Source organism: Labeo rohita, chromosome 14 (genome assembly GCF_022985175.1).
Source record: "Labeo rohita strain BAU-BD-2019 chromosome 14, IGBB_LRoh.1.0, whole genome shotgun sequence".
In the NCBI taxonomy this organism is placed as follows: domain Eukaryota; kingdom Metazoa; phylum Chordata; class Actinopteri; order Cypriniformes; family Cyprinidae; genus Labeo; species Labeo rohita.
The window spans coordinates 2,616,071-2,640,334 of NC_066882.1; the positions used below are offsets into that span (position 1 = coordinate 2,616,071).

The 24,264-nt window shown below is 38.3% G+C and overlaps 1 protein-coding gene across 9 annotated transcripts in view; it reads left to right on the forward strand.

Moving 5' to 3' along the window:
* The window catches only part of enox2 (ecto-NOX disulfide-thiol exchanger 2), a 248,229-nt gene that overhangs the window by 207,319 nt on the left and 16,646 nt on the right, over positions 1-24,264 (forward strand). For all 9 annotated transcript variants that reach the window (XM_051127055.1, XM_051127057.1, XM_051127060.1 and 6 more), the window contains 4 exons: positions 4,751-4,857; positions 8,009-8,123; positions 11,854-12,044; positions 18,914-19,054. In XM_051127055.1, coding sequence (XP_050983012.1) covers positions 4,751-4,857; positions 8,009-8,123; positions 11,854-12,044; positions 18,914-19,054 — 554 coding nt within the window. The remainder of the gene's footprint in view (positions 1-4,750; positions 4,858-8,008; positions 8,124-11,853; positions 12,045-18,913; positions 19,055-24,264) is intronic.

The following is a 24,264-nucleotide window of genomic DNA, read 5'->3' on the forward strand; positions in this document are numbered from 1 at the left end:
AGTCTGGCTCTGGTGTGGCCTAACCACAAAAGACAATTTTTAGATGTGACAATATTTCATTTATAGTTCCTTGTTATAGCAAATATATCATGAATAATTCATTGAATTAGTCACTATGTTATATGACTGTGCTATAAATAAAGATAAAAGTGGTGAACAAATGAGGAAAAACAATATTTTGACTTCTAAGCAGCACAAAAATCTGTGCCTTTTCTTGCAGGTGACTCTGTACCAGTTGTTTATAGAAAGAAATTGTGGAGAATGCATAAATGTTAAAGTTCACGCCACACTTAGTCATAAACTTAGTCATGTTGGCTTTGCTGACTCGCCAGAAATATCCATCTTTGTGTTTGTTGAATAATCAGTGATTAATCATTTTAAAATTTTCAGCAGAATACCTCATTTGAGCCTTTTCAAATAAAGTATTCTGTTTCAGTCACTTCCCTGTAACGCTCTATAATACATTATAATACTTTCATGGTAGGACCTTTCAAGAGTAAATGCACTTGAAACACATGATGGGGCAAGAAATGTGATGCTGATCATGGAGTTTAATGCTTCATGAAATGTGATAAATGTGGGTTAAACATAGAAAAGATTATAGGATTTCATTATAAGGCATTATGAATTGTGCTGCGCCACTATACAGGTCTCATAGAAAGTGTTACTCCTCGTATACTGACTTTACTGCTATTATTATTATACGATTGGAGGTCCTGGTCCAATCATGGTTCTCTGTCCCATAGATGTGAAGATCAGGAATAATCTTTGACTTATCAGTGATGTCATACAGTACTTGACCTAATTTGAATGTCATGGTAAGTTTACTGGATTTCCCTTCGCAGTCATCACTGCACAACACAACACCACATCAATGATGTCTGTCTCTTCATATACTGTAGTCGCATCCATCCTGCTGTCATATAGAGATGGAGTTCGCACATAAACATATTTACGAAGACGTCTCTTCTCTAGTGACAGGTGAAATCCAAAGGTGTTTTATTGTTTTGAAGAGACAAAACATCGCCTTCCCAGAGATACAGACTTCATCTGCCAGAATATGTCTTTTCTGTTTGCTTGTTTGTGTTCTCCCTTATAGATATTTCCTTCTGAAGCCTGTCAGGTTATTCTAATGGGTTTAGAACGTCTGCTTAAGAGAACGGTGACAGTACTGATTTGCTACTGAGCCTGCTCGAGCTGTCTGTCAGAGTTATCTTCTATCAGGAAAAACTACCTACAGATGTTTCATCAGAAAGGTCATGTCACCTTAGAAGGACCTTCTAGTAGCTTCCCCTGGTATTTAACACTGTCCAGGCTTTTATCTGCAAGCTGCAGACAGCAACCTTTGATAGCAAAAAAAAAGAAGTATCTGGCACTCTAGTAATGTCTGGTCTGTCGTGACGGCAAACACGTGCGGCGGAACAGTCGCTCACGCAGAGGAGAGAAAGCATTGTGACAGTCGAGCATCTGTCTTATCGGAACGCGGACAGAACACACCGCAAAATAAATAATGAAATGCAGGATACTGCTAAAAGCTTGCTGGGGTTGCAGCCCTGCAGGAGGATAGACCAGCAGGTTGTCGCGGTGGCAGGTGGGACACGGTGACAGGGGAATTCTGGGTAAGACTATTTCAGCTTAAGACGTTGGATTCCGGCTGAGGCGGCAGACGGGTGCTGTCACAAACCAAATCTGTATTTGCCCCATCTAATTTGTAGTAAAAGTGTTTACGTTTCTGTAAACAACCTCACAAAACCAACCTTCGTATTATTACGCCAAGTAAATATTTTCATGTGATGGGCTGTAGTATTTTATATAGTTAAACTCACTAAATTATTGCTTTGCTCAGTGTCATAGATATATATTTGAGCTGAAAACCCTTATTATATATTTTAAAGTATTATTAAGGCAAAATTATGCACAGCATATAATTAGTCATACTAACATGCACTTTAAAGAAAAACATTATTATCTTATAATTAAACATTCATAGGAATAGGAAGTTTAAAATTACATTTATTTGAAATTAATTTAGAATGTATTGTAGCAGTATTAAAGTCTTTACAAATCTGAATAGTTACTGTAAAAGCTGAAAAGTTAATATTGAAAAATTAAGAAATTCTGTTTTGCTTTTTATTACAATATTTGTTGAGGCAATATAAATGCAGACAAAGGGCAGAAAACATGCAGATGCCGAAGTGAAAGCTTGAGCAATGCATTGCAAGTACAGTATGTGGCTAAGCAGCAAAGAAAGGCGCTAGTAATGCTGAGATCATGATTTCTATTCCCAGGGAATGCATGAACATAGAAATGGGAATGTATACCTTGAATGCCGTGTAAGTCACTTTAGATAGAAGCATAAATGTAAATGTACTGATTTTATCATGTTTTGCATTACAGTGTTATACTCCAGTACTCAGGGGGGTGATAGTTATCTTCAAACGTTTGTACCATTAAATCAACATGCTGAGCAAGATTGCTTTAGACTGCTACTCTGCCATGACAGTTGAGAACTGGCTGTAGAGAAGACCATAATGATAGCTGGCCTTGTGGCAGTGCGTACTTGCGTTGCATTATAAACTTGTTAATGCATTCCAACACATTTCGTAATGATGCATGAAATCAAGCTTGCGCAGCTGGAGGCGTTGCATTTACGTACTTAAATTGAAAGCAAGTGCGTTTTGCCTAAATCAGGTACAAGTTTAACTATTTACCACATGATGTTCATTTATAAATAGTGAACATGCAAAACTCAAACCACTGATGCTTTGTCATGACAGTGTTGCTGCACACTTACACTCACCTACACAATCTCAGACGTGCATACGCTCAGGCACATGCGCTCCGTCCTGGCTTCGCCATCGATCTCTTCCATCAAATTAAAGGATGCTGAAGTCACTATCGATCGGGCCTCTCTCGCTCTTGAGCATGCCGTTGCCGCAGACAGATGTGTTTGGCAGCCTTCCTGGCTCCCCTGGGTTTATTAACCCTCTCTCACGGAGAGATGGGGAGAGAGAAATGAGATCTTTGAGTGAATCTGCATAGGTCACGTTATACCATTAGTAATGATGTCATGCATCCATCAAGCCGTTGGCACCATATGTTTTTGTCTCTCAGTCCTGCAGTTACATCACTTCGGCTGATGGATGCTTTGATGTCATTTCCCAGACACTTTTTTTTGGTCTGTGATGCATTGCACATGCAGAAACTCTTTGAAATATGATATGATGGTCTCAAATGATCTAGTCATGAGAGAGGCTATTTTTAAGATTTTAAACCAGATTTCACTAAAGTAATAGTACTATTGATGAAGCCTAAAGGACAAACCCTAGATGCCTTGCTGTATGTTTTCTGAAGGGCCATTCACACTCATAGTGTTAAACAGCAAAAAAGCAATCGGAAGTCATTTGGGTTCAACAAGAATTGATAGCAATATGGGTGACAGTGAACATTGCAATGCAACAAAATTAAGGAATCTTGTGCAAAGTAACTGAAATAGAACATACCAACATTTATGTTATAAATGGATATAAAGGATACGTGTGGTACCGCCTTATGTTGAGGCCATAGGAATGTGCACAATTATGCCGCCTACTTTTTGGTTCAGCTTTCATGTCATTAGTGCACCGACGTTACCTCAAAACGCCGTCTAGGTTGGCAGATTGCTAGTTTTTGGAACCGAGTTTATGTCAGAGATGTCAGAGCAGCGCATTCTATTAGCAGCTGTGATTCTCAGCAGCTGTTCCCCTTTCGTCCTGCGCCTTCCTCCTGTCTTACATTCTCACAGGAAATTACTGCCATGTATCTCGAACATCCAAAGCCACTCACGCCCCCCAAAATAGTTGATTGACTGCCTCGTCTCTTCATTCTGAACAGATGACTATTTCTGGAAGGTTTCCTTTAATGAGTTTACATAAGTGAGATGTCCTCTCTAATCTATACACAGTGAAGTAATGAGCCCAGCCTGTCATAGATGAAACATTCATCTCATTAGGCTTCCACTTGATGTACTCTTAAAATACAGGAGATGCTTCGACTATCCGGCCAGCAGAGTCAATGAAGGTGAGAGTTGTGTTGTGGTAATTGAGAAAGAAGAAACATGAGATGGAACGAATGAGTTTCAGGTAACCCTAGGGAATTCATTATTCTGCTGTTGAATCTTCCCAAGAGAGACTAAAAATCTGTCATTATTGACTCACCCTCATGTCATTCAAAACCCGTAGGATTTTCTTTCTTCCACAGACCACAAGAGGAGATGTTAGGCAGAATGTTCCAGCTGATGTTTTGCCACATAGAGTCCATAGTTTCCACAGAAGGGATGGTTCATCCAAAAATGTAAATTGTGTCATCATTTACTCAACCTCATTCCGTTCCAAACCTGAATGCATTTCTAAGATATTTTGAAAAGTGATTCATAGAAGCTTTCTTCAGAATATATTCTGTGCTCTACAGAAGAGAGGTTTGGAACGACATGAGGGTGAGTAAGTGATGATGGAATACTCATTTTGGGTGAACTGTCCTTTTAATGTGATTAACGAGACAGAAATGTGATCTCATTCAGATCTCATCCCTGTAGATATACACCAGTCACCCCAGCTCAGTGTTTATGCTGTATAGAGGGGGGTAGGGGAAAACAACATCACTTCCTTCCAACCTGACACAAATTTTTTCACTCCTCTGCACCTTCCCAATCGCCCCTCTCTCTCTTTCTTTCTTTGGACGCCCATACTGGCCCCTGCATCCCCTGCCACAGTTGAGCAGATTGTGTCTGTATTCCACGCTGCTTCCAAACAAAAGGCATGGGACCATTTCTCCAAAGCCCAACGCAAGAACCTGGACATGTGGCGAAAGCAAGCAGAGGTTGGTGTTTTCATTTCTTTAAGTGAATGTGTTCATGCTTCACATCGTCAGAATTAATTATGCAGTATGTTACTGTCCGATATTAGTCTTTTCCATCTCCCTTGTCCATTTCCCCTTTCCCTGCAAGCTCCCCATGTGTACTTGAACTAAGTCCATGTATTTTCTTTTGAGTTGAATGCTAATGGTATGATAAATGCTGAACCCTCCCTGGTAGTAAAATGTGACCCGAGTCTGACCCTGAGATTTCAGCGGTTCACAAGCGGCAGGTAACATTGAGTCTTTCCTGACAGAAACAATAATAATGCCAGTATCTCAAATCATTGGTACTCAAAAACCCAGAAAGCTCAGTAAAAGAGTTTTTATTCTCTATTAGTGGAAGCTGGAGACAGACACTGTAAGCTAGCTAATGAATTCACATTTTGTTGTTGATGTGTTTTTTTGTCTGTCTTTCCTCTGTTTTCTCTGGTCATTAGGTAAGTTTTAAGACACTCTCTGATTATTAGTGCACAAAGGCCCAATCTGGTGTCTAATTAGCACCTTAATTTTCTTTGCTGGCAACACTAAAAGACTATTTTACATGGATCAGAGGGTTGATATTGTTTACATCTAATAAAACTGAGAACTCCTGCTCAGAAAATGATGAGTGTGAAATCAACCGAGGACTGAACTGTCCATGTGTCATAAAACAAGTTCCTAGAAGCTTACAGTAATTAATTTTTATGGCTGTAAAGTCAACATGAATTTTTATCTTTTGAGCATGATTCCTCAAAAAAAAAAAAAAAGTTTGTCTTCAAATTAGCACATGCTGAATAATTAGAAAAAGAAGCAAGATGCATCAAGTTCTAGTGGGTAAACTTGACCTTCAGCCTCCCTAAAGTGTGTGTTGAAGAAGAGTAGTAATCTACAATCAATGACAAACTCGCATTCAGGACTGACTTTGTTCTAGTATGTAACAGACACTTTTAATGATCTAATCAATTTACCAGCTGAAGCCCCATCCTTCCTTTTTTTAGTTCAATTTTGTGTTGAAAGGGGTTGCAAATGTTGTTTTATGTTCACTTGAAGCCATTGGAACTGCTTAAAGATGCAGGTACTGTAAATGCCGAAAGAGACTTCTCGCTGTTTAAGGTAGGTGTTTAAAATGAGTTGCACTATGTCCCAAATAGTTGTAATAGTTGTAATTCATTTTCTTTCATTCATTCCTGATATACTTCTTAATTTCTGTTGAGAATCATCAGAAATGGACGTTTCCTATTAGAAATATTGCACACGTCCATCCGTTTCCAGCCTATTGTCAAGCACATTAAGACAAATTGCTGCCAGTTAGTGCTTTATTAACTTCATGAACTAAGCGAGTCCTTGATTGACCGCCTTATTCGAAATTTGAAATGACATTTTATTCGATTTGTCTCCAAATGAAACAGTTACATATAGAGTTATTTTAGCACTTACCCTGTTCTTCATCTGTGAAAGGAGCTTATTAATGCTGCGGTAATTGCGTCCTTATTGAGATCTCTCTTTTATTGAGTTCCTCTCATTTCGCCTCTTTCATTTCTCCCATCAGACGACAAGAAAGAGTATGCAACAACCCTAATAACCCTTAATCATTTCAAGAAGCTGATGTAGTCCTCACTTGCTGTTTTCATCCCCCAGTACCCTCTTTTGCCCTTTGCTCTGACCACTTGACACAAGTTGAATATGTTTAGCCTCAGATATGAGTTTCTCCTCACTCCCAGGTTGGCATTGTGCTTGCAGCTTCACCGTGGCTATGACAGGAAGCTCTCAATGCTGTCACACCGGGGTGAAGCCTCATTTGAGAAGAGGAGAGAGTTAGCAGGTCTCTCTCACCTTTTACATTATGTATTGAGAAGAGCCGACCTCAAAACTGTCGGAATCCCTCTGGTATGACAATGCAGGGCTTCAGGGATATGCCACGCTTTCACGAGCCTTTGAACCTCACACTCGAAATGTTTATGTTCTGAAAGAGCCCATTAGTGCCATTTAAGCATCCTCTGCTGCATGAGGTTGCTTCACTCCTGAATCCATTTAGTTATATCTGGAGCAGGTGACAGTAAGTGATAGGTAATAGATGACACACTATTAAACTATGTTTACTTTGCTTCTCACCCTTGGAGCTGTTTGGACCCTCACTGCGCTTCTCTCGTAAATGTGACGGTAAGATGGCGGCTTCAGATGAGTTGTTGACCCAGAGCTACATTCAGGCTTAGCAGAATTTAGAGGATTTTCATCCTCATTTCCTTGAGCTCCCCTGCAAGTTTTCCTGCCTATTTCTTGTGTAAACAAAGCTTTAGTAAATGTTCGTTTTGAAACAGAAATGTCCAGTCAATATTGCGGGTTCTCCTCACTTCAAGCTGATTGTTATTCCAAGCAGATGGCTATTTGCAGTTGCCTAGACGACCTGAATTCAATCACAGCCCATTTATACTGTGGGCAGCCAGACATCCTGTGTTAAAGATTGGAGAAAAGTGTAAAGCAGGAAGGCTAGTTGCCTTCCTGTGGTAGCCCCACATCATCTATCCCTCTCCTGATTGGACAGATGGGCCTGTTTGCTTTCACGCTACCTGCTCGACCTCTGTATTCTCAGTGAGATCACAAGTTGCTGCGCTAGACAGATGGTAATGTTTATGCCGGGCTTTTTGTTTGTTGTCAGAGAGTAAGGCTCTCTCTCCCCGTGGCGGTCATGTTGTGTCTTTGCACAGCCTTATCCGTTTGCTGTGCGCATGCCTCATTAGGCAGAGAGCTCCCCCATCAGGAGCACCTACAGGGCAGCGCCCATGCCTAGACATCTGCTTCATCTGCCCCTGCCCGGCCCTGCCGATCTGTGGTGGCTGTGCAATCACTTCCTGCCACGTTTAAGCCCCACCGGCAGCCATTATAACACATTAAGAGTCCCTGTGCAGTGTTTGACTGCGCAATAGACAAGGTCGGCCAACATCAGGTGCCGCTCTGCATCGATACCACTGGAGCAGCTCCGCCTGCTTTTATAGCACTTGACGAGTCCAATCTCTTTTTTACAATCTGATCGAATGGCTTATTACATTTCTGGCTCATATATTTCATGTGTTAATCAAAGTGTGAGAGATCACTCAGCAGCGGTTGGGATTATAGACTCTATTCCTCTCATTCACAGGAGATCAGAAACATCCACAATGAAGAGCTGATGGGTATTCGGAGAGAGGAGGAAATGGAGATGTCGGATGATGACATGGAGGACGCCCCGGAAAGCAAGGATTCGGATGATTCAGGTATGCGCCGTTCCAGATCGACAGTCTATAAGCAAAAGACATGAATTTTTCTTAAAGCAGTATAAGCGATACCTCCTCCGTGTCTTAAAGAGGCTTCAGTGCACCAGCCACACATAGATTGAATCCAATGGTGATTTGTCAGTTTTATGAGGAGCCTTTTCTCAGATCACACAGCGCTGATTCATTTGCAGATAGAAGCAATAACCAGGTAATTTTCACAGTATAAATGAAGAGCGAAAAAGAATCGAGCTTCATGGAAAGCTCTGACTGTTTAATGACCCTTGATATATATCTGGATTTATACTATGTAACTGCCACTTTTCGCCAACTTTTTCAATAAACATTTTCTCAGGAACTAATGAAGCTCATATAATTTGCCTTTCCTGTGAGAGCTCAAAGTGGTTTTGAATTGTTTTGTATCAGAAAACAATTTTGACATAAATATCAATTACTGCATGTGGCTTTTTTCCACAGCAAAACCAGACCTGGGGATCATAAGGAATTATGGTTTCTCTAGGTTTTTTTTTTTTTTTTTCATACTTTTGACTTGAGGAAGTCAACTTTTCTTTAATGTGTTTAGTGAATAAGTCAGATTAATTCAGTAGCTTCTCTGAAAGTTATTAAGGTGGGACACTGATCAGAATATATCAGGAATAGGCAACCCCGGTCCTGGAGTGCCGATGTCCTAAAGAGTTTAATCAAGGTCTTCAGGATCACTAGGGCTACAGGCAGATAAGGGTTTTTTCAGGGTTGGAACTAAACTCTTCAGAGCATTGGCACTCCAGGACCGACGTTGCCTATCCCTGGAATAGATGGTCTCTTTTTGGCCTTCTATAGATGAAAAGAAAGCAGAATGAAAATAAGGAATATTGCAAGCTGGATTTGAACTTGAACCACCCACAAGAGCACTACGGCACAATGCATTAAACCATGTTTTCAAACCACTAGGCCATGGCTTCAACACCAGCATGTTGTTTTGATGATTTTCTTTCTCATTTGATGAATTTCATTCATCAAATCTGTCTGTCGGCAACCAATTCAGTCGTAGAGGAACAGTGTAATTTTAGTATTACTGTTCCCATAACCCCCTGTGGTTTCCAGAATGTGGTGCTACTGAGCTGAGCATTGGTCTGCCAGCTGTTCTTCCAGTTCATTTCAGGTTGCTTGTCATAGAAGAAATGCTGTTAGAGAACCTGTACCAAAGCTGCTCAGGACAGAGAATCATGGGATAGAGTAAAATGATCACTGTGGGACATTAATGTCTTTTTTGGCATCTTGAGACCACTTAGCTGACACACGGTCGCTTACGCACCCTCTCGACAATTTGAAGCGAGACCCTCATTGGCTCCACATATGTGCTGCTCAACTTGTGAAATTTGAATGTAACTATTGGAGATTCTCCAGTGTAACAGAGTCTGTCATTAGTATGAAAATGTATGCAAATGTAATCACACATTTACCAGGTTTGATTCACACGTCTTCTCATCTGCGACCTTAGTTATTAGAAAACAATGATAACAATCACTGTCAGTGGGTTGTCAGATATTTGAAAGGATGTCACCGAATAGAAAGGGCAGGAGATCCACTTGGTTAATGAAGGAGGTAATTCAACACCCATCGCGTTTATGAAAACAAATATTTCATAGCTGCCAGTAAGACGAGCAAGCTCCGTAAAGAGGAGGAGTGGGTTATGCTAATCTCGACTTGAGTTTTAGCCATATTAACCTCCATCTGCACCTCCATCTTCACTGCAGTCCAACATGTTTGCTTTTATTTTCTCCCAGAGTTAATCAATGATAACGGGCAAGTGTCCTCTGACAATAGCGATAGTACAGTGTGCAAACGGGCACTGCTTTCTTTACTGTCAGCACCCCTGGGCAGCACAGGTCGATAGAGCAGCCTGCCATGTTGCGGAAGGTGAACCGGACGGTTCTGAGGGCAGCAGCTTGATGAGACGAATCAATAAAAGCTGCTTGCTTCCCACCCTTTCTGACCGTGTCTCTATATCGCTCTCGCTCTTGTTCTCTCTGTCTCTCTGTTTCTTTCCCCTCTAATTCACACCAAACGTGCTTCCAGACAAAACACAGAATTGGTAACATGGCAGTTACCTTCATAAAAGATGCATTCTTGCGTCCCGTGTGAATTGCCACTCCATTGTGCTCGGTCTAGCGCAACAGAATGGCCATTCTGCAAACTTCAGCGGTCTCAAAAGACATATTTTTCAAAAATGAGGCCCCTTTTTCTGTCACATAGCATGGTAAAAATGTTGCAGTTATGCCATAAAACATGTTTACATAGACAAACGATTAAAAAATGAGTCCGAAAATGAATGATTTAGATGCACCTTGAACACTGACAAGACTAAGCTTTCAAATTTGTCTTTTTTTAAGAAATTCAAACATTATATACTAATTGTGGCTCTTTAATATATCAAAGTGGCACATCAGTCGATCATCTTTACTAGTTACAGCACAAAATAAACATGAATGAACATCAGAAGGTATCTTGTTTCAGCTGTGGAAGAACGTCAGTACACACCAAATCTACTCTTCTGTCTGGTTTGTTTGTCAATAAAATGGCAAATTCAGCTATATAATTGGTCAGATCGCCTGTCAATCAAACTCCCGGCGAAGGGTCGTGGAGTTTCCCCTTTGTAAACTTTCAGAGTTTGTTGTTAGCATTTTGCAAAGGTAACAACATGATGCTCCAAGCATAAAAATACAAAGTGCATTTTTTTTAACTTTGATGTTTTATCAGTACTTCTAAGTATTAAATGAAATGCAGGTGTATTTATAGTCAATATTTCTCATATCCACAATCTTAGATTCAAATTCTGGGTTTGTCTTCTTCATGAAGGATGAATTTGTTGTTTCCCTTTGAATTTGGCCACAAAGAGGTATCTTAAAATGCAGAGTGCCATTGCTGCGTACGTTTTGGGCCACTTAAAATGCAGTCTAGGTAGGCAGCTCGCTAGGCTTGGGAGCAGAGCCGAGACAGGTAATGATGCGTTTCCCTGCAGACTCGCGGCGGTGTTCATAGCTCAACCTGGCTTTCCTTATCTTCCACCCACGTCACTCAGACGCTCATCCTTTCCCTCTTCAGGAGCCGCATAACCAAAGATCCTTCATCAGCCTGGCGATCAGACGCCCAGCTGTTCCCCCCTCTCCCTGCACGATCGGAGAGGGACACGCTTCTCGGCATAATCCCGTTATCTCCTCCCGCTAGACACGGAGCAGAGGTGGCGTCTCTGATCATCAGGTTGTTAAGAGACGGCTGAATGACGGAATGTCTCAGTGTGAAGAACCCTTTTGCGTCCGTTTTAATTACAGTCGTTTGATAACAATGCCCATGGTACATTAAGTCAAGCATTAAGTAATACACTTTCTCTCCATTTAATCCTCTCTAATTAGCCTCTGAAAGCAAAGCGAACGCAGCAGTGCTACTGAGGGTCCTTTCATCTCGGTCCATCAGCAGAATTCTCTAAGCAGCTTTTGAGGAACACTTTTTTCTTCTTTCATTTTACCCTTTCCAGGCCTCGCCGCCACCACCCCGTGACTTATTACTCCGCACACGACTCCTAATATGCGCCTCTTCTCTTTCCTTTCCGTTATTGGTTTTCACCCCTGCCTCCATCGCTCGTGTGTCTCTGTCTGCTTATTTCCCTTTCCTGTCGCCAATGCAATTGTCATTTTTCATATCTCTCCTGCTCTCTCTCTCTTTGGCCTCTCAGGGCCACTGGCTCAGGTGGAGGCTCTGAAAGAAGAGAACGACAGTCTGCGGTGTCAGCTGGATGCCTACAGGAATGAGGTGGAGCTTTTGAAACAGGAGCAGGGTAAGGCGCAGCCCCAGCGCAGCGAGGAGGACGCCACCCGCCAGCAGCAGCTCAGCTTCCTGCAGCAGGCTCTGCAGGGCATGCAAAAGGTACACACACACTGTTAACAAGCTATGCATCAGAAAATCACTTTTTTATGCAGCGTTTTCGTCTTGTTTCCAGTAACACTATTTAAAAATCTTTAAAAAGGTAAATTTGTGATATCATTATTATTTGAATTTCTGCACAATTATTCCATGCATTTATTTATTTTTTTATTTTATTTTTTATTAAAGGGGTCATCGGCTGCTAAGTTTACTTTTACATGTTGTTTGAACATTAATGTGTGTTGGCAGTGTATGTACAAATCTACCCTATAATGATAAAAATCCATGCAGTGGTTTTTAATTAATCTGTAAAAATAATATCCTCTTTTTCAAATCGAGCCATTCTCAGATGCCTGTCATTGTTGCGTCACACGCACAGAGGCCGCTCCCACGATAGTTGATTGACATGAGTGTCTTACCTGAGATCAGTTGTAAAAGTCCAACCTCCATGTTTTGATGCCGGAGCAGGGATCTAAGTTAGACAACAATTGAGCGATTGAGGTGTTGTGTTGCTGGATGTAATATTGAACGTAGTGGTTGTCATTTACTCCCGACATCTGAGCTGCTGAAGATGCAGTGGATTACGTTTGTTTGTGAAGAGAATGCGCCTCCCAATCTACATATTCGTCTACGTTCGCGCGAATCATTCGTGATCCAGCTTCACTTAAAGCAGAAGTGAGTATAAGGGTTTTTTTTATGATCGCCTTTCCTAATAATGTGCTAGTTAGCAAGTTTAGCGGCTAAACACGGCTAAATGCGGCTAAATGCGGCTAAAGTAAACAGGCTTGTCACTCCACAGAGAGAAGAGAGGGGCGGGGCGAGCAGAGCTCATTTACATTTAAAGCACCCTCGACCAGAATGGGATGATTTTGCAGAGCTGATTTTGGCAAGGTGAAAAGGGTGTTGTTTTACACAACCCTTGAGAATTTTTAACCAAAGTATATTATAGACTTTTCATTAAGATCCCAAAGAATCATATCAACTTGTGGAAAATGTTCATCCGATGACCCCTTTAAATGTTATTTTTAGTTTTTAATCAAGTGAAACGACAGACTTCTCTCTGGTGAAATCAGACTTTTCCAATCATTTTGTCCCTTTCTTAAAATCACATGGATTTTTTTTATTTAAAATGCAATAAAAGCAGTAATATTGTGAAATATCATTACAATTTAAAATAACAGTTTTTTAGTTTAATATATTTCAAAATGCAATTAATTTCTGTGATCAAATCTGAATTTTTTGCATCATTGCTCCAGTCTTCAGTGTCACATGATCCAACAGAAATCATTTATATGCTGATTTCCTGCTGAAGTTATTATTTGCTCTCAATTATTAATAATTGTTCTTATTAATAACATCAAAATTTTGCTGCCTAATATTTTGTCAAAATTGTGATACTTTCAGGATTTTTTCAGGATTTTTTCAGGATGATTTGATGAATAAAGAGTTCAGAAGATCAGCGTTTGTTTGAAATAATCATAAATGTTTTTACTGTCACTTTGGGTTAATTTAATGTGTCCTTGCTGAATAAAAGTATTACATCATTTTTTTGTTTGTTTTGTTTTTGTTTTTGTTTTTTAAATCTTACCCTATACATTTGAATGGCAGTATGTTGTGGTTTTCACAAAAATATTAACTGTTTACAACATTAATAATAGAAAGAAATGCATCTTGAGCAGCATATTAGCATGTTAGAATAATTTTTGATTATTTTTTTCATGTGACACTTGAATCCTTTGTATATAATACAATATACAAGTAGTTTTAATGCATTAATTCTGCCTTGTAATGCACCTTCTAATGCTTTGCATGGTGAATAATTGTAACCACAGTTCTATTATAGAAAATTATAATGCATTAAAATACATGGCAAAAAACATTTAAATATTAAAATGCATTTTAACTTTGGATACAGTTATTTATGAAAGGAAATAATGCTTTACAACATACATTATAAATGTCTTTGTAATGCATCATATGTAAAGAGCTCAAGTCTTAGTGAGACTTCTTTAAAAAAACAACAAAGAATTGGAATTATTTAAAACTTTTAAACACTAATGTGCATTTTTTTCTCACCTTACACAGGTTTTAAGCCTAAATTTAGGTTGTTGAGATATTTTCAGTGGAAAATGGCAAAAATACTGAAAAAAAGAACATATTTTTTGCACCGTTGAGCTGCTGGAGGTTTTTGAAGACATGGGCGGATGCTTGTCGGTGGTTTGGCACAAAAAAGATCTGTGCCGCTAACCAAAAAGTTGTCGTTTCAAAACCAGCATGGGGTGATCCATGAGCCGTCACTCATCTGTGTGTTTACAATCTCACACCCCTACTGTTTCCTCACTCTGTGAATACGCTGTTGTTATGCGTCAGAGTTTTTAGAGCAGTTTAACCGCAGGGAGTCGTGATCCGAAACACCTCATTTCTACAGATCATCCAGGTCATCAATCACACACACACACAATTACAAACACGAGATGTTGAACATGTGAAATGGAAATTTCGTCTGCCCACGTGGGCACAAACCGTAGACGTCTCCCACCCATCAAGCACTTTCAACTCTTGTATCAAACGTTATTTTATCTTCTCTTGAGGACTGACGCTATTTTTAGCTGTCGTCTTCTGTTCTCCATTGTTCTTCACTTCTCAGAGTGACCTAGAGATCTAAGGGAGATTTTCAGCTAGATTTGTTTTCCCAAACCGTGCATTCACACAATACAAACTCATTTGGGCAGGGTTAAATCTGTCCAGGGTTCTGTCTATTTTTGTACCTGCATCTATCAGTAGAACACGAAGAGTCCTGGTCACACTGTAAGCCCAACACATGCAAATGTTCCACACGGCTTTGACCTTGCCATGCAAGCGTTATTAGGCCATGAAGGAGACCCTTTCTAAGAGGGACGTTTGTCTCACTTCGAAGGTGTGCGCTTGCTGCTAATGAGCCCTTAATGGGATTCTGTATATTGAACATTCCTGCGGCATGGAGATGAACTCGCTTCACGGGTCACATGCGAGGCGTACGCCGAGCGATTTGTTCGAGTCGGAAACGGGAGTGTTCACTGATCTCCAGCGAGCGCGTGAAGACGGCATGTTATTCTGTCACATGAAGTGAACAGCGCAGGCCATTTCTCCGAGTTGAATCACTCTCAAATGGCATGCGAGGCTGCGGAGACGCTTTCGCTCCCGCACTCAGAGCGTGTTAAACTCACCCTCCGTCTGATTTATTCATGAGGAGCAGGCCATGAAGGCAAACAAAAAGGTTACATCACCACAGTTTATGTAGCTCAGATCGCTCCTGGCTTCTGAATACTGAGCAGGATCGGTAATGAGAAATCGGAGCGGTCTTCGGCACCTCGTGGCTTCTGATTTATTAGGTTTGTCAACAAATTAGCATGCTTGGAAACAGTGTTTGGACAAACGTGGTAGGAGAAATGTGTAATAATGTGCTACCCGAGTAAATTGTGTTACTTAGGTTTATTTTTTTCTTTAGAAAATGTCTTTCTCTCATTGCACTCAATTACATTATTTTTTTCCATACAGTATATTAGTGTTTAAAGGAAGGCTACATTTATTTGATTCAAAATACAGAAAAAAAAATTGAAATTTTATTACAATTTAAAATAACTGCTTTCAATTTTAATATATTTTAGTGTCTAATTTATTCCTGTGATGCAAAGCTGAATTTCCAACTTCCAGTTACTTTAGTCTTCAGTGTCACATGATCCTTCAGAAATAATTGTAATATGCTGATTTGCTGCTCAAAACGCATTTCTTATTATCAGTGTTGAAAACAGTGGTGATGTTAATACTATAGAAAGTTAAAAAAAAAAAACAGCATTTATTTGAAATCTATTAGTTTACCATATCTTTTGAACAATTGTATGCATATTTGCATGAAAATAAACTGTAAGGCAAAAAGTAACAGCACACTTCTGCTCAATAAGCCAGACAATTTGGGGTATCATTCCCATCTGTAGCACATACTGTGCAGTAGACATGTGCCAATATTCATCAATATGATATATCACGATAATGACCATGCATGATATTGTTATCGTGGACATGTCAACATTTTTATTCAGATTTTTACAATGCTTTTTAAGAATAAAAGCTTCAGCAATTGTTGCAACAATTTGATACTGTCACATGCCTACTGTGCAGGATTGGGTTACTTTACATTTAGTCCATGTGTAGCATATTTGAGCAATAATAGTACATATAACTTGTATATCCTCTCATGTATGAAGCATTCTTATGTTGACAGAGACGTGCATATACATATTAATTTACACAGATTCAGTGGGCACACACTCCTCCACTGAGACTGGCAGCACTGATCCTGTGTGTGTATGTGTGTGTAACCAGCTTTGGATTTAATCAGTCCCTCACCTGAGCCGCTACAGACATACAAACATCCTCAAGGCACAAAATCTATTTATCCGTCTCTGACTGAAATGCACACCGTCCAAATATTTTCCCTCCCGTTTCTGAATGTCACTGGCACGGCACCTCTGGAGGTCGGGGAACGGCTGTCATATCCGGTGCATACTGTTGAAATGTCTTTATGAGCCAGAGGTAATCAAATAAAGCCATATTCAACACAGTCATAACACCCAAGATTGAATTATTTGATAGCAAGACGTCTCAAACCTTAGTGTGCAGTCCAAAAATGGCATATTTGGCTATCGTAGGCTGTCTAGGTCAAGGACGTCTACATAATACCTGCCACTATCTATCCATTAGCATTCCCATTCATCTCAATAGTAGTATTCAATTGGCACAGCACCTCAGGAAGTGCATACGATCACATCAGTCACTTTTTTCTCTGTTTTGGCCTTTCACCCACATACATTTACCAAAAAGAAGTATACTTCAAGTTTATTTTTATTAAGTATACTTAAGTAAAGTTGAAGTCTATTATGAAGTATACTTTATGTAGTAAGTATACAAATGTCAGTGTACTACTATACTTGTAAGTGTACTATTTCAATACTTCTTGGGACTAAATTGGCACACTTTCTAGTATATAAAAGTATACATTTAAGTATACTTTATGTATAGCAGTAGTAAACATATATCTATGTTTTAGTTTGTACTGCAACTATACTAAAAGTGAACTTATAGGCATACTGATTTTTAGTACACTTTGAAGTATAGTCTCAGTAAACCTGTAGTTTAGTAGTTTTATACTGCAAGTATACTTGCACATTTTCTTTAAGTGAACTTTACGCCATACTTTAAGTATACTACTATGTTCCTATTTTGTTATATAAATATATGTGAATATATTAAACATCAAAAGAAAGAACAGGGTATCTGCTTGTAAACAAAAACAATTTATTCTAGCTTCATGCGTATTCTAGCTTCATGCGTACACACTTGAATGTGGGTAAGTTTCATAAATAATAATAAAAAAGAAATAAATAAACATCATTTTAAACAAAAAGCTGAAAAAACGGTATGAATTGGATTCAAGTTATAATAAAAACGTAGATGGAGGCAATAAACACCCCAAAGCTTGACAGTTATTATTACCTCATCATGGGTCACATTTTATTCAGTAACATTACAGTTTTAATGCTGTTTTATGGCGGATGATCGTGTTAAACATGTGGAAGCATCTGTTGTTTCGGTTTCTTCTTCGCTTGTGTTTTGCAAATTCTGTACAGAAGCATTTATAGTTTTTAAGTATAAGTCAAGAATACTTCAATGTCATTTTAAGTATATTTCTGAGAAGTACAGAAAAAGTAGACTGAAAGTATACTTTCCTATTTTTAGTTTTAAAAAAGTAGATTAATAGCACACTTGAATAAACTTAAGCGTAAGCGTAGAGATGACGTTGTCCAGCGAAAACAAGGCTTTTGAAGACGCTGTCCTATGTAGATACATTTGAAAAGAGTTTTTGTGTTTTCATGTTTAGTCATGTGACACATTGTATCGATAGAGATACTATTTATCTAAAGATAAATGCTACTTTTTACAATCTTCATATTACATTGCAATGATAGAATATTTACTTAAAATGCTGCCCTGACTTTTTAAAATATATCCAGATTAATGTAGATGTAGCTTAACTTTGAAACCAAGTCAGAAATGAAATTGAATTAAACATGGAAATTTGGTATTTTCTTGTAAAACATACTCCAATAAGTTTTATTCATAACTGCAAACCTCATTTTTTAGTGTATATGACATGAGCCAGTGAAATTGCATCTGTCGTCTTATTTCAATCTCCCATGTCACTTAGGATCAACAGTAATCTGCCTATCATTCAGTTAAAATCATGTGAAATTGCAGTTCCACATGAATTCGCTGGCCAACTGGCAAGTAACTCTGTTTTATTTACTCACCAAAGCCCATGTTAAATCTCATTTGGCGCTTAGTGAGTGTTCATTTTGGATCCTGCTTGCACCTAGCTGTGATGTCAAAGGCAGCAGACCTTGAAAATACATTTCACGCTTTTAAGAGCCCTGTAAGAAAATATTGGGCACTGCTTGCATACAGTGTGTTGCTTGTATAAAAAAAAAAAAAAAAAAAAAAAAAAAAAAAAAACTACTGTCCGTCAATGCTTCTTGGGTCTAGCTGGAATAGTTACTACATCAACTGGTCCATTCTAACCAGCCAAATCTTAACCTATTGGAACAGGTATTGTTAGATTTTAAGCGAAAGCCATAGATAGATAGTCAGACATCCCAACATTCAGTTTAATGAAGCAGCCCAAACTGGCATCAAAGCGACTGTGCTCAGCGTGTGTTCTCTTTAAATACTGATGAACTGATCTGCGTGCAGCGTCAGGCCTGTTGAGCGTCTGATAAAGCTCGTCTCTCGTTATGTGTTTTTAATGTCGTCGATTTTGCTTTGTGCCGTTCCTCTAGCAACTGCTCAAGCTTCGCGAAGATCTGAAACAGAGAGAGACGGAGCTGGAGAAGAACTCGGAGGAAAAACAACAGCTCGAAAGCCAGATCCAGAGTCTGAAAGATCGGATTCAAGCGTTCCCCACATCACACGCTCTGCCCGTGAGTAACACACGTCTCTCTGTCTGGGGCTCCTGTCTGTGCTTGTGCTGCGGCTTTGTTCTTTTAACTCTGTCTGGATTCGGTGTGTTCTGTCTGATGAGGAGGATGAGGAGAGATGAGATGAGATGGCTGTCAGTTTGAGGACAGCGTCTATTAATGAGTCTGTCCTGCTGAACGCTCTCCAGGGATTCAGATCAGAACGGGAATATCTGATTCCCTGCGCTCTAATTAAAATAACATGAGCTCAGGATGAGTCTCGGTGTTCGAAACAAAGAAAAACAGTGTGAAATTCCTGCATTAGACTGTTTACAGAGAAGCAAACATTTGAGAGCTTTCATAATAATGCATAAATATAACAGGAATAATTTCAAAGATAAGATGGCAATGATCCAGTTGGGACCCTAGTGAAAAATAAATATACTAAAATGGATTTAAAATACATTTGTTTCATGCTAAATATACTATAAATTAATTTACATATTATGTACTTATGTAAAAATACCTTGCAGTTGTACTTTTAGTGTACTAAACTGGTATATTTAAAGTCTACTAAATCGGAACAACTAGTTTTGTACTTAATGCACTTTAATTGTGTGGAAGTAGTGCTGAAGTCCAACTAAAGATATACTTAAGTATATTTGATTGTGCTAAAGTGGAACTATTGCAAGTATATTTTAGGTACACTTTAAATATTTTGCATTTAAAGACTGATATTATTTAAAGATCATACAATCCTAATCAATAGTGATGTTAAAACATATTTTAGGCTTAATATTAAGAAATGTGCATTGTGCACAAGTAGTACTCCAAATAAAGTTTTAATTACAATTTTTATATCAGCAAGTCTCTGGCGATATGTCAGTAAACATAAGATCATAGACGTGAACTATACTTAGTATAATATAAATGCATTTTAAATCTGTTACTTTTTTACTAGGGGATAAACTCAAATTAAATCATTTTAATATTATAACATTTTTAAATGTAAAATAATACCATTTTAAATGTTATAATTTTATAATTATTATTTAATAATAATTAAAAAAATATATATTACTGGTTTAAAACCACTGGTTTAGAAAAACACCCGTGAGTGGACAACAAATTCAAACATTTTGTATGTGTAATCTTTTTGAATTCCATATCAGGGTTTGTTTGTTCCTCTTTCTATTTTTCATAATTTTTCGTATATATATTTAGATTTTTTATATATTTTAAATAAGTTTCTAATGCTCATCAAGGCAGCATTTGATCAAAAATACAGAAAAAAATGTTATATTGTGAAATATTATTACAATGTAAAACAATGTTCTTCTATTTTAATATACATTAAAAACAGAATTTATTTCTGTGACCAAAGATGAATTTTTTTTTAGCATAATTTCTCCAGTACTCAGTGTCACAAGATCCCTCAAAAATCATTCTAATATACTGATTTATTATCAGTGGTGCAAAAGTTGTGTTGCTTATTTATTATTTTATTTTTATTTTTCAGGATTGTTTGATGAATAAAAAGTTTAAAAGAACAGCATTTATTTAAAGTAGAAATCTTTTCCAGCAATGTACACTACTGTTCAAAAGTTTGGGGTCAGTAAATTTTTATTCATTATTTTTTTGAAAGAAATTAATACTTTTATTCATTAAGGATGTGTTAAATTAATAAAAAGTGATAGATTTGCATTGTTAGAAAAGATTTATATATGATATATATTTGAATAAATGCTGTTCTTTTTACCTTGTTAGTCATCAAAGAATCCTGAAAAACAGAATCACAGGTTCCAAAAAAAATTGGCAGCACAACTATTTCCAACACTGATAATTCTAATAATAAATCAGCATATTAGGATCATGTGACACTTAAAGGGGTCATCGGATGGCCATTTTACACAAGTTGATATGATTCTTTAGGGTCTTAATGAAAAGTCTCTAATATACTTTGGTTAAAAATTCTCAATGCTTTTGTAAAACAACACCCTTTTTACCTTGCCAAAATCAGCTCTGCAAAAATTATCTCATTCTGGTCGAGGCTGCTTTAAATGCAAATGAGCTCTGCTCACCCCGCCCCTCTCTTCTCTCTGTGGAGTGACGAGCCTGTTTACTTTAGCCGCATTAGCCGTGTTTAGCCGGTAACTTGCTAACTAGCACATTATTAGGAAAGGCAATCGCAAAAATTCATAAAAAAAAAAAACTCTTATACTCACTTCTGCTGTAAGTGAAGCTGGATCATGAATGATTTGCGCGAACATAGACGGATATATGTACATTGAGAGGCGCATTCCCTTAACAAACAAATGTAATCTACTGCATCTTCAGCAGCTCAGATGTCGGGAGTAAATGACGACCACTATGTTCATCATTACATCCAGCAACACAACACCTCAATCGCTCAATCGGAGATATTCTTGTCTAACTTACATCCCTGCTCCGGATCGAAACAGAAGAGGTTGGACTGTCACAGCTGATCTGAGGTAAAACGCTCATGTCAATCAACTATTGTGGGAGCGGCCTCTGTGGGTGTGACGCCACAACGACAGGCATCTGAGAACGGCTCGATTTGAAAAAGGGAATATTACTTTTACTGATTAATTAAAACCACTGCATGGATTTTTATCATTACAGGGTAGATTTGTACATACACTGCCAACACACATTAATGTTCAAACAACATGTAAAAGTGAACTTTGCATCCGATGACCCCTTTAAGAATGGAGTAACAGCTGATGAAAATTCAGCTTTGCATCACAGGAATAAATTACACTTTAAAGTATATTAAAATAAAAAACATTATTTTATATTGTAATAACATTTTGCAGTATTATTGTGTTTTTTTCTCTATTTTTGATCAAATAAATGCAGTCTTGATGAGCAAAAGTTGACAAGGGCGCTTTTTAGTAAAAAAATAAAAATCTGGCAGCGTTGCAGCCGAGGGCATCTTTTGTTGCTATAACAACAGCTGCAACAGTATGAATGTCGAGAAAATAGACGCTCGCTCTTGTGCTTTATTTTTTCATTTTTTGGCATTTTTGCCCTTTATTTGATAGTATTTAGACAGGAAGCGAAGTGGGAGAGAGAGGGAGAGAGAGAGAGGGGGTACGGGATCGGAAAGGATCTGCGAGCCGGGACTCGAAAAAGAGACTCCCGAAGCGCAACGGCGTTCATGTTGGTTTTTGAAGTTAACGGGAAGGAGAATCTGTTTACAGCAATAAAATAAAAGTCTATCTACCGGCACCTTCTCCATTTTTTTTCTTGTTCTTGTTGTTATGGAAACGTCAGTTCTGCCTACTCGCTTGTCATTGGTCAGCTGTCAAAAAGGCGCTTGACGTAGGGCGTTTCTTTCAGAAAAGTTGAACTTTTTTCAACTTGAAAAGACGCTCTGAGCTGCAGAAAAAGACGCCGGCGGTGGCATTTAAAAAAGCGCTCAGGACTTTTTTGAAAACACGGTTTACTCCATAGAATTATAATGTAAAACAGCACGGTAGTATGTATATAGTTACTTTCTAATAAGATTTCACACTTCAAAGTCTTTTTTTTTTATATTCTGACTGTTAATTGTCTGTTAACACTAAATTGAATACTTGATGAATTTGTGTTGACATGCACATTTGCATTGTCATATTGGTGTGTTATGCTCTTGATGTGTGGGATCACGCAGTCTTGAAGTGAGAGACAAATGCTCCTTGCAAACTCGTGCACCTTCCACTCCACACCGTTCATATGTAGATTATGTTGATGATGCCCACGCACCAAATTCTAAAGATTGTTCCTCAAAATCAGAACAGGAAATGCAAAACAGTCTTCTGTTTGGTGTTCTTGAAGCGTTCAGCTCTTCAGTATTCCCAAGCGCGGCAGCAGACGCTAATGAAAACTAATGGCAGCTCTGTAGCTCCAGCAACACGCCACACCAGCGGCTAGAACAAGCCGCTTTCAATTAACCGCGTGTCACCATCGCTGTCTTCAGCGGAGCTCTTATTCGGGAAAACCTGGTGACTGTGTTGCTTAGGGGACCGTTCCAAACGAACGAGCGAGAAACTGTTCATTCATGTATGAAACTTAGGAAAAGTGACATTTAAATCAGATTGAGTTTCAAATTTAACTTCCAAAAGATAATGACGATTTGAGAAGGCTAAACGACGCACGCCCCAAATTTGATAGCCTGTTATCTTGTACAGACAGATGTTGTTATCGCGCTTTTCCTTATCTGGTAGCGTGGAGCGGATCGTTTTAGGTTAAGTTTGGGTTTTATCACCTCCAAGACTAATCATTTTGGAAATGGTTGGTCGGCTACTCATAATTCAGAGCAGGGAGAGAAGGAGAAATGTCTGCATGTGGTACAGCAGCGGCTCTGGTTTGATTGGCACTCTGCGGTGGAATTTATCTCGCCGCCACTGATCCATGCTGAAGGAGAGTTCAAGGCATCAGCGTGTGCATTGATGAATCACCTGAGACAGACTCATTAATGGAAGAAATGAAAATCAATTTTAACGCAGCAATTCCTCCTATAGATCTGTGCCCATCGCTTGTGAGAGAAGTTTATTGTTTTCTGCTAGATGAATGTGTTGTGTATGTCATACATCAGCCCGTACGTGTGTGTCTCAGTGTTTGCTCTTCCGTCTATCACTGTGATAAACTTCATTAATAATTTTTCTAGAATCCTAGGGTATCTGTCAAAGAGTTTTGTGCGCCGTCCCAAATCCGCTCGCTGCATTAAAAAGCAGTAAACCACGACGCAAATGTATGGTAAATTGCAATGTATTATTATTATTATTATTTAAATTATTTATTTATTTTTGTGTGTGTTTGTACTAAGACCCCTTTGAAACAACTTATTATTATTTATTAAATATTTATTTTATTATGTTTTGTGTAACTGAAAAACGCCTGGCTTATTTGGTAAACTTGTTTTATGAAACACCCCCTAGAACACCCTTGACACAAATTATTATTATTTATTAAATATTTACATATTTATGTATTACTTTTGTATGCTAGGATCCTCTTGAAACAACTTCTTGTTGTTATTTATTAAATATTTATATATTTAATTATTTCTTTTTGTGGACTAGGACACCCTTGAAACAACTTTTATTATTATTATTATTATTATTATTATTATTATTATTACAAATTTATTTATTTATTTTGTATGCTAGGGCCCCTTTGAAAAAACATGTTGTCATCAGTTTTAATTAAATATTTATTTATTATTTTTG